General features: G+C 44.9%; 1 protein-coding gene across 1 annotated transcript; it reads right to left on the bottom strand.

Moving 5' to 3' along the window:
• Window positions 1-1,487: 1,487 nt before the first annotated feature.
• On the bottom strand, window positions 1,488-5,516 carry LOC136506735 (putative disease resistance protein At5g47280). Its single transcript, XM_066501626.1, has 4 exons — window positions 4,550-5,516; window positions 2,968-3,718; window positions 2,661-2,872; window positions 1,488-2,446 (listed from the first exon to the last, which is right to left on the bottom strand). Exons 1-4 carry the CDS (start codon window positions 5,361-5,363, stop codon window positions 1,614-1,616), a joined length of 2,610 nt encoding a protein of 869 aa, XP_066357723.1. The 5' UTR covers window positions 5,364-5,516; the 3' UTR covers window positions 1,488-1,613.
• Window positions 5,517-11,472: the final 5,956 nt, after the last annotated feature.

Below are 11,472 nucleotides of genomic sequence, written 5' to 3'. Positions count from 1 at the left end.
GAGAAGTAAGTTCAAGAAATTCTCCCAGCCGAGCAGCTGGTGCTTACAGTACCTTCGTCGGCCGCCGATTGGAGGGAGCAGTTCATCAAGTACCTTATCAGCGCCGATGTACTCATCGACAAGACTGAAACCGAACACCTAATCCGTCAAAGCAAGCATTATGTGCTGGGGGACGGGAACTTGATGAGGAAAAGTGCAAAGGAAGAGATACTACATAAATGCATCATCCAAGAAGAGAGAGTGAAAGTACTTCTCAAAATTTACTCTGGTTCCTACGGCAACCACGCGGCCTCGAGAAACTTAGTTAGCAAAGCTTTCTGAGCTGGTTTTTACGTGCCCACGGCCATCGCTAATAATTTGTCACTGGATGGAGATTGCCGATGTCTGGTCATGCGGCGCGACCCTCTACGTGATGCTGGTTGGCGGGTATCCTTCTTAGGATCCTGACGACCCTAAGAATTTCAAAAGGACAATTCAGGTCCCTCTCCCCCCCCCCCCCCCCCCCCCCCCCCCCCCGCCTTTTTTTCCCCTAGCTGCAGTCATATCCATCCATACATACATTTAAACCCTGATACCAATTTGCAGAAAATACTGGGTGTTCAGTACGCGGTTCCTGACTACGTCATGTATCTCCAGAATGCCGAGACCTGATATCAAGGATTTTTGTTGCCAACCCAGCAGATGTGAGCGGCCAAATACTTATCCCCTTTGCAGCGTCAGTCACTTGATTGTTCAGAAATTCAGATCGATGTGGCATGACATATGTTGCATGGTCTTTGCAGAGGATCACGATGCCTGCGATAAAGAGCCATCCTTGGTTCGTCAGGAACCTCCCAGCTGACCTCGTGGGCGATGGCACGGTGAGCTACGAGGAGCCGGACCAGCCGATGCAGAACATGAACGACATCATGCAGATACTGGCGGAGGCAACAGTACTAGCCGATGGCGCCCGCGGAACGACCCAGTTGTTGTGCGACGACCTTGATGACTTTGACGACGACATGGACCTGGACTCGGACCTGGACCTCGACATCGAGAGTGTATGCCATGTAATCATGCCAATGATTGCTGGCCGTCCTCATTGTAAATCAGTCTGTCGAGAGTTGCTGATGCTCTGGTTGGAACTTGGAAGAGCTCCAGCTTAAGAAGCGATCACTGTTCTGTGGCATGGTGATCGTTTGACGCCCTGAATCTAACCGTTGATCCATACTGTACCGCTGTCTATTGTGTAGCATACTAGCATGCAGAACTTTATCATGTACATTTTGAGAACCGCTGCTTGGTCTCGCTTTGCTGAAACTGAAAAATGGAAATGCTGTTTATGTTGTTAAATCTTTAGCCCATTTATATAGTTGTGTTTTGTGCGAAGAGAATAGAATACTACAGTACTGTTTTCTGCGGTTATTTTGTTAGTGCATTTGTATTTTGGAACGAGGAGTTGAAGCTTTGCCACCGAAGAGTGAAGAGTGGATGCATGAACACTTGACTGAACATGTCAAAATTGGCCGGTGGATTGATGACTCTCCCTGCACTACACAGGGGGAAGCAACATATAAACATCATCATATATGTACACGGTCAGTTTGGAAGCCACAGCATCCAGAGACGTGACATCAGTCCGCTAGCCAGTCCAGGTTGTAGCACTCTTCGGCCACCTGCACCCGGAGGTCAGGGATGACCTGCTCGGCCTCCCTCCACAGCAACGCCGTCTCCTCGTCGCACACGACGTGGCCGAGGGACTTGAGCGACGACGACGATCGCGGGAGGCTCCTCAGGCGCGAGCACTCCCGCATGTCGATCTTCTCCAGGCTCGTCAGGTGGCCGAGCTCCTCCGGGAGGTCGGTCAGGTTGATGCACTGCGATATGTCGAGGTACTTCAGCCTCTTCAGGCTGCACACCGACGCTGGGAGCCGCCACAGCGCCGGGCAGGCGTACACCCGGAGGATGCTCAGGCAGTGCAGCTTGCCCAGCTCGTAGGGAAGCTCGGTGAGGTCGTGGCAGTTCGAGATGGAGATGGTCTCGAGCGAGCTGATCTCGCAGATACTTGATGGCAGCTCCTTCAGGTCTATGCAGTGGTCGATTGTGAGGTTGGAGAGGCGCGGAAAAGTCATCGACAGGTCCATCGTCGATCCTGTTAGGCTGCTGTTCAGCTCGCAGAGGACGAGGGAGATCTTGTGCAGGTTCTTCAGCGGGATGGTGGTCTTTGGCAGCGGCGGGAGCCTGATCTTCTCCAGCCAGAGACTCCTCAGGCCGTTGAGCGTGGTGAAGGCCGTTAGGTTGTCAAGGGCTGCACTGCTGGTGCCGTAGTTGATCAGCACCAGGGCTTTCAGGTTCTGCATCGTCGCGATGAACGGTGGGAGGTAGTACAAGCTCGAGGCGAAGTTGAGGATCAGCACTTCTGCCTTGGGGAAGCTCATCTGGAACCAGTCAGATTCTTTCATTTCACCTGGAGTTTTGGAAATAGTTTGTCAGATCATTCTGTCCCAAGGAAGAAAGCACATGCATGAAATAAACTACGAGTACTGTATGAAGGAAACGTTTCAGAACAAAGCTACAAAATCACGTTCCTCTAATACTGGTGTTAAACAGGAATTTTTGGCACTGAATATGCTGGATGACAATTTTTTGGCACTGAATATGTTGGATGACTAATTCTGTACCTGTATGAATGGAAACTATCTGAGCTTCAAACGGAGTATCCTTATTCCTCTGCCAATCCCTCGGAAGTGTTTCTTCCCTTCTTGGCATCACCAACCGCCTCCGCTTGTTCAGAGGGTCACGCCCACTCATGTGAAGAGCAAGATCTCTCAACACATCATGTTGTGTCACCGAGTAGTCATGGTAGCTACTGTACAAATCTCCAGCCTTGTTCCTGCAAGCAGAGCAGCAAAGGGTTAAAAACCCTGTTATTTGGGACATCTCAATTCCAGAATATTTTGAAGCACATAGATGGCTGATGATACATACTGTGCATCATTGACGAGGGTAAGAAGGTTCTTGTTTGAAAGCTCAACCAAGATGGCAAAAGCATCTGGTTCATCAAGGTCATGAATCTCCATCCAGATGTTGATCAAGACATCAAGGGGGATCTTCTTATCTTCTGGGAAGCAGCCCAGATCAAGGAAACAATCTCTAACCTTCTCTGACAAGCACTCAACGCTTGCCGCCATTCTCTCTAGAAGCTTGGTCTCATGGGAGTCAGAAATAGCCTCTCCTCGAGACAACCGGTTCTTGGCGCTGAGCCATATCTTAGGAGGCTGATCGCGCAACGATGCACCAATGACTTTAAGAGCCAGAGGAAGACCTCTGCACTCTGCAGAGACCTGCCTGACCAATTTCTTGTCAGCAGTCTGCGGAACAGACTCCTGATCGAAAGCAGCACGGCAGAAGACAGACAAAGCCGCTGCCTCATCTAGCAACTGCATTTCATATGTCTGCTTTACCAACGTGGGGAACTTGAATCTTGATACAACTAGAGTCTTGCACCCAGGGAACTTGAAGATGAGCTCCTCAAGCTGTGGGAAAGACCAAACATCATCAAGGATTACAAGGACAGGTCCTCGGTCCCTTGGTCCTAACTTGAGCTGCCATTCTGGGATCTGGTTGTATGCACCAAGCACGATGTTGCCGCTGATCTGCTCCCACAGCTTCATCTTGATGGTCTCCAAATTTGCGGATTGTGAGATCGTCTCAAAGAAGATCCTATCATTGAAGTAGGCTGTAGAAACAAAGAAAGTATGTCAGAGTCATGAAGGGGGAAAAAGGCTTGCAATAAGGGATCAGATATGTATACACAAGCTTTCGATGAGATCCAAAATCATGAAGCTTAGATGAACTAAGGTTTGGGATAGCAGTCACTTCAAATCGGCCATTAGATATTGTTGTGGCAATTGAATTTAAGTTTAGTATGATCTTTTTTATGGAAAACAGAGATGATGGAGTTATGAACACAGGAAGCTCAAATTAGGGCTCTCTTATTACTGCTAAATCAACATAGCCAATCCCAAATCCTTGCACTAAAAGAAGACCCTACCTCCAGATTTTTTTTCGAAGCAGCAGATTACTTGGATCTGAATTGGGTTTATTCTTTGTGAAATAGATTTGGTTAGTCTCATGTGCCGTTCATTAAGCAGGTATCTATCTTGATTTAAGATCAAGTAGCCACCATGGTCCATGAACACGATAAGGCTACTCAAGTCCAAGCAGAGTTTCAGAGTAGCTGAGTTGTGAGAGTTCAGACGCAATCTAACCTCATCGCAATAGTACAGTTGCCACTAGCTGGTCAAAGCGCCAAATTTGACCAAGCACGTGGTGTGGGGAAAAAAAAGCATCAACCTCGCCTTTACCTAATTGCACGATAGGCACCCAAACCAACCACCGAAGATGCCATGCCCCCCAATTTGGAGAATTTTGCACCCAATAATTCATGGGAAGATGCAATTTTTGCACGAAAGGACAGGACGATTCCGAGAAAGATGCGACCTTTGCACACGATTTGGAAAAGGATTGAAGGTAAAGATGGTTAGGATCTGGTCCCTGTTCTCCTTACCTCGGACCTTGTGATCCCTGAAGATCTCCATGGCGAGCGTGGTCTTGCCGCTGCCGCCCATGCCGGAGATACCGACCACCTCCCAGCCGCCGCCGCCGCTCATAACCATCTCCTTCACCTTTTCCTTGGCCACCTTGACGCCGGCGCCAACCATCCCCTCGTCTTCATGTTCCTCGGTGAGGTTCATGTCCATGGCCATGACCCCGGCCTTGGCGGGCGCCGCCTTTATCGGCACCGACATAGACACAGCCATGCCCTTGTGCGGCGGCACCTCCATCGGCACAGCGGCGAAGGCGGGCTTGGCGAGCGGCGCCTCCATCAGCATGGGCACGCCCTTGTGCGGCGGCGCGACGGGGACGGAGAGGGCGGGGGGCGCCGGCGGCTGCGCGGCGGCGGCGATCTCCTCGACGCGGCGCTCGAGGCGGCCGATGCGGGCGTCGGCCTCGTCGCGGAGCCTGCGCACGCCGCCGATGACGTGGGCGGGGGCGTGGCGCTCGAGCCAGCGCGCGATGCCGCGGTCGGCGGCCTCCATCCGGCGCGACAGCTGCGCGGCGCGGTAGACGTTCCAGCGCGGGGACGCGGCGGCGCGGCGGGCCAGGTCGAGCGCCTCCCGGACCCGCGCCGCGAGCTCGCCGAGCTCCCCGGCCGAGCGCTGGCCGGCGTGCGGACCCAGGCCCTGGACGAGCGGCAGCAGCGGCTCGACGCTCCGGCGCAGGCGCTCGGCGGTGGAGCGGCAGAACAGGGTGCCCTGCACCGCGTGCAGCAGCTCCCGCAGGGCCTCGCCGGCCAGCTGGTCGAGCAGCAGCCGGTCCATGGTTGGTCGCCTTCCTCTATCTCTATCGCCGCCCTCGGCTCTGCTTCTGCTCCTTCTCCTGCTTGCGTTGCGTGTGCTCGGTGGAGTTGTTCAGCTGGGTGAGTGAGAGGTCGCCATCGGCGTGGTGGAGGCGGCCGTCGCGTGTGGTATGGCGGGGCGGGGAGTGGAAAGGAGGAGACTAGTTATAGGGAGGCGGGAGAGTGGGAAAGGGCGGTTGGGGGGTCAACCGCCGCGGTGAGGGGTCGCCGGCCACTGGAGCTCAGATCTGAGGGGCTCTCGGTCACTGACACCGCGGCCGCCCACGTGGGCCCATCCCGCCGTGTCCACACCGCTAGTGGTCACCAAGGTAGACCAGACCACCACCATTCACCACAAAGAAAGCTCACTTAACCAGTAGACCTGAGCTAGCTTGGTTTACTTCTGGAGTTTGGCCTGTCTAGCTTGTGTCTAGGTTAATTAGTGGGAAAGAATGAAACAAAGGGCAGTAGTGCTTTCATGTTTTAAAAAAAAAAATAATATATGTGACTTGAATTAACATGTCAAACACCCTTTATTAAACTGTGATAGTACACTTAGGCCGTCATCCCTCTCATGTCTCTCACATGCATATTCAGTTGTCAGAGATGTGGCAAAGCCACCGGTTATACTCTAGATTAGTAATTAGTATAGAGGCCACATGCATGTTCCCCTCCCTCTCTCAATCTCCCTTAACCTTAATCACATGAGAAATAAGACTCATGTGAATATGTGATTAAAGATTTCAAAGACTTGAGAGTCTTGGAGATGGATCTGAGTCTTGTTTGGTTAATGAGTTGTGGAGAGTACATTTGACACTTGACAGCCAAATAGTCTAAGGCCCCGTTCGCTTCGCTGAAAAAATAAGCCAAAACACTGTTCCGGCTGATTTGTTGTGAGAGGAAAATACTGTTTTGGTTAAAAAAAACAAGCTGAAAAAGACGAATTATAAGAGAAGCGAACAGGGCTAAGGTAACGTACATGCATGTAGCCGATGGTACAAGGTGATATTAACTTGTAATATTAGATTGCCGGTGGCCACCTTGTTATAGCCACCCAACATGGTCCTTTGCATCTTGCTCACTATTAGGTTGACCACTCATTATGAAAATTGCTAGTGACACTGTACTTGTAAGATCAGTGTCATGTTCGTTTGACTGATAAGCCATGACTAAAAGTACTGTTGGTTGATTTGTTGTGAGAGAAAAATACTATTCGTTGGCTAAAAAAGTACGGCTTATAAGCCAAGCGAGCAGGGCGCAGATCACCATAGGTTCAAAAAAAAAAGATCAGATCACCATAGGTTAAAAAAAAAGATCAGATCACCATAGTTTGCATACTCCGAACTCCGTAGTTAAAAGAGATTGGCATTCAAGTTTTGTCTAAGCCTATATAAAAATACATATATTTATATTACCAAATAAATATCATTAGATTATCATAGAACAATATTTTCATAGTATACTATTTGGCGTAAAAATGTGGACAATCTTTTGTATAAATTTATTAGTCAAGCTTACGATAATCTATAATCTAGCCACTTACCTAAAAGGTCCTTATAATTGATTGAAAGCTCATACAATCTTTTCATGAATGACAGCATACTCGCCAATTATTAATCTTCAGAAAATTAAATAAATTTGGAGTTGTTGAGAAGATGATGCATATGCATGATTTGCTGCACCAACTTTCTATGGGCTTTGACCAAGCAACAATCCAACACAGCGGCTAGTGGAGACCTCATTATTCATCACATCCACGGACTATGATCATATTATTACGAGATATTCAAAACTCGGGGCCGGCCCCTTTTTGTCAAATCTGTACATTTTGTATTTCAGTATATATTCAACAAACTACGGAAGCAGCTTTGAAGCCAAATGAGTACACATAGATGTACACCTCCCTCTATTGGTGAAGAGTTTTCATGTGGTCAAACATGCTCACGTGATTTGAGTTTTCGACTTAGCATCGATTCTCATATTTTTAGCTAACTATCATTAGCTAACTATCATTACTGTATTGAGATCATCGGCGACGAGACGTACATGGTAACTTTATCAACCTCAACATCTTCTGATTCAATCTCAACGTACACGCGTCTATTGAAAAACAATGAGCAAGCTAGTCTTACAAATCAAACAAGTTTCTCTATGAGTCCAGGATATATAGTGTCATTTCATTTTCTCAATCAGTTACTAATTATAAAATGTTATTTATTTTAGTCTCCTATTTAATAAGGTACTCTACCCATTCTCACTTTAGCTTCGTTCTAAGTCAAACTTGTCTGACTTTGATCAAATTTGTACAAAAAAAATGTATTAACATCTATAACTTCAAATAAACGCAGTGTCAAAACATGTTTTATAGAGAATTTAATAAAACTAATGTGATATTGTAGATGGTGTATTTTTATATAAACTTAGTCAATTAGAGAAGCTTGACTTCGGAAGAAGCTAAAACGCATGATCGATAATTTAGAACAAAGGGAGTGTAGGAACTAAGAAACAAAATTATTCTCTGTGGCTTACAAGTGTGGATCTAAAGCGGATGGTCCCTGTCGAGCATTACTACCTTAAAAACTGAAACTCAATTTATAAGCGTTAGGTAAGTGAACTAGGGTTTTGTAGGATTATTATAGGAGAATCATTCCCTCAAATGAGTAAAAGGATGGTTTTATTGTCGAGTGTGATTCTCGAAGATAGAGGATCAGGTGCATCACACTATTACAGAACACATCACCCTGTATATATATATAGTAGCGCTCTCTCTCTCTCTCTCTCTCTCTCTCTATATATATATATATATATATATATATATATATATATATATATATATATAGGGAGAGGCTATTCAGTAGCCAGCTACAGAATAAGTTATTCTGTAGCCACCTTCATTTACCATAATTTTATATACTAATTTACGATAATATCAATATATATTTACTATAGTTGGGTTACTATAACACATAGGGATATTTACCATAACGTTATAGTAAACCACTTAGTAAGGAGTTACTATAATCTCATAAATTAACATAGTAATTATAGTAACTCAAGGTGGCTACAGAATAGGTTATTTTGTAGCCAGCTATAGAGTAGTTGTTCTATATATATATATATATATATATATATATATATATATATATATATATATATATATATATATATATATATATATATATATATATATATATATATATATATATATACTATCCTATAGCTGGCTACAAAATAACTTATTCTGTAGCCACTTTGAGGTACGATAATTACTATGTTAATTTACGAGATTATAGTAACTCCTTACTAAGTGGTTTACTATAACGTTATGGTAAATATCCCCATGTGTTATAGTAACCCAACTATCATAAATTAGTATATAAAATTATCGTAAATGGAGGTGGCTACAGAATAACTTATTTTGTAGCTGGCTACTGAATATACTCTCTCTCTCTCTCTATATATATATATATAGCTAAACCGAAAATATATAATACACGCACTGATAACGTTTTCTACATCTTATGGACTATCCCCAGTACAAAAATGTCATACATCTATTGCTACTTGTCGTTGAAAATGAAATATTATATATGTTCACTTTCCTTGATAATAAAATATCGATAATAATTCTATGAGCACGTCCGTCCCCAAACTCACGGACGCGGCCCGTGATCCCCCACTCCCAACCCGTGAGCCCCTCTCTCCCCCATGCCACTTAATGCTGCTCCGCCCGCGCCTCGCCGCACTCCGAGCCTGCTAGCGTCCCAGGACGGACACCGCGCCCACGCCCAGCTCGCTCCCGCCCCGTCCGCTCATGCTCCCTCCCTCCCTCCTCCGTGACCTTCATTGCAACCCCACGCTCCCTAGCGACTCGGCTCTCGCTCCCCCCACAGGAGGCGAGGATGACGGCGGTGACTCCGATGAGGTAGGTCATTTACTAGTACAGAAATGATTTTTAGAGGTGCATTCCTTTTCTAACAGAAGCGGTTGTCTTAGCACGCCATCACTAACCTTCGCGGAGGCACTGTAGCTATACAACCGTTGCTAGAAATAAATTTTTAGAGCCGGTTCCATTAAGAAATCCGCCTCTAAAAATGTATCCACTTTTAGGGACGGTTCCATTAAGAGAACCACCTCTGAAAATACTATTTTTAAGGATGGTTGCTTATGTCAACTGTTTCTGAAAATGAGTGATTTTCAGAGGCGGTTCTTTTAAGACAACTGCCTCTGAAAATCAATTTTCAGAGGTGGTTGACTAAGTCAACCATTCTTAAAAATAGCTGCAGCCCAAATAAATTCATATATTTTTTAAATAAAGTCAGATGAAGATAAACTTTATATCAAAATTGTAGAGCTCGACGAGATCTAAAACTTTGTAGTTGATAAATTTTTTGTTTGAGATCATTAGGGTTCCAAATATATAAAGTGAGCCTCAGATTTTGAATTTCAAATTTTTGAATTTTTCAAATGACCTTGGATGGAGAAATGTTCTATATCAAAGTTGTAGTGCTCGACGAGATCTAAAACTTTGTAGTTGATAAAATTTTTGTTTAAGATCATTTATGGTTCCAAATATATAAATTGAGTCTTAGATTTTGAATTTCAAATTTTTAAATTTTTCAAATGACCTGAGATGGAGAAATATTTTATATCAAAGTTGCAGTGCTCGATAAGATTTAAAACTTTATAGTTGAAAGTTTTCGCATTGAAGATTGTTTATGAGTTAAAATATTAATTACAAGATTCCTACATATTAGTACAAATACATAGCATCGTAGAACTAGACACAAGTGACTGTATGCTGCAGTGGTAGGGGAGGTATCGCACGAGGGATCGGTTGTGGGTTCGAATCCTAGATGTCGGCACATATTCAAAACAAGTGAAAAATAAATCTGGTGAGCTGTGGCCGGTCCTCAGCCCTTCGGGCTACATTAGAACTATTTTTTTTCTTATTTTTATTAGACTCTAAATGATTTTAAAAAAATTGAAAATTATTTTTAGGGACGGTTGACTTGAGTCAACCACCTTTGAAAACCAATTTTCAGAGGTGGTTGTATTAAGAGAACCGTCTCTGAAAATCGATTTTAGAGGTGGTTTTAAAACCACCGCTCAAAATCACTCATTTTTACAATCGCCAGCATAGTAGCGGTTTTAAAGCCGTCTCTGAAGATCATTTTTTACCGTCTCTAAAAATGTTTTCTGTACTTGTGATTCCTCCTCTGGATTTGAGCCCTCCTCCTCTGGATCTGAGCCCTTCTCCTCCTCCTCCACCTCTAGATCTGAGGGATGCGGCGGAGGCTAGGTGTGGCAAAACCGCCTGAAATAGCATGCTTCCGGAGGCGCTCATCTTCCGCTAGACACAAAGCACTCCGAAAGTTGGCTACATCAGACGGTTCTATCGAGGACACCATAAGGGAGAACTCGAAAAATCCACGTTTTCATCTAGGATCCAATAATGAGAACAAGCTTACAATACTTAGTCTATTTCATACAACTAGGGTTCTCGGAAATACATTATTACAATACCAAGTTCAGAGTGCGGAATTTAAACAGCGGAATTGAAATAAACATCTAACGATAAGATACAAGGATCCGTCTATGCCTACCAGAAGAATCCTCCACACAACAACCACTCCTCAAGCTGCACCTACAACAGGGGTAAATAAACCCTGAGTACATAATGTACTCGCAAGACTTACCCGACTAGTGGGAATAATTTCTCGACTCCAAAGGATATGATAAGTTTTATGGTTTGCTGGATTTTTTTACGAAAAGTAATACTAGTAGTGAATCCTTATGTAGGTGTTTTATTAGCAGTCATGATTAGTTCATTAGCTAACCATTCTATGTAAGCATATGTTCTACTTTCAAGCAAGAGTTGAGCAATTATATCTATTTCACCATCTTTCATCTTCTAGTTATTACTATGGTGCTAGATCATAGCCAAGCCGTACCGTATCACAAGGCGATTCATAAACCAATGTATCTTAGCTGGGTACCCCAAAACACATGCCCCACTGAAAGCATCTAGGCCCCTAGTTGGGTTTCGGTGATTAATGACAATACGTGATTACTATGACTAACGTGTGTTT

This window comes from Miscanthus floridulus, chromosome 15 (genome assembly GCF_019320115.1).
Source record: "Miscanthus floridulus cultivar M001 chromosome 15, ASM1932011v1, whole genome shotgun sequence".
In the NCBI taxonomy this organism is placed as follows: Eukaryota; Viridiplantae; Streptophyta; class Magnoliopsida; order Poales; family Poaceae; genus Miscanthus; species Miscanthus floridulus.
The sequence above is the reverse complement of the archived record's forward strand: the minus strand, read 5'-3'. Positions and strand labels throughout refer to the sequence as shown.

Bases quoted from the DNA above. Each gene is read 5' to 3' on its own strand.
- LOC136506735 (XM_066501626.1), bottom strand. From the start codon at position 5,363: ATGGACCGGCTGCTGCTCGACCAGCTGGCCGGCGAGGCCCTGCGGGAG. The intron at 3,719-4,549 runs GTAAGGAGAACA...TTGTTTCTACAG, and splicing joins CAGGGATCACAAGGTCCGAG to CCTACTTCAATGATAGGATC. The intron at 2,447-2,660 runs GTACAGAATTAG...CCAAAACTCCAG, and splicing joins GATAGTTTCCATTCATACAG to GTGAAATGAAAGAATCTGAC.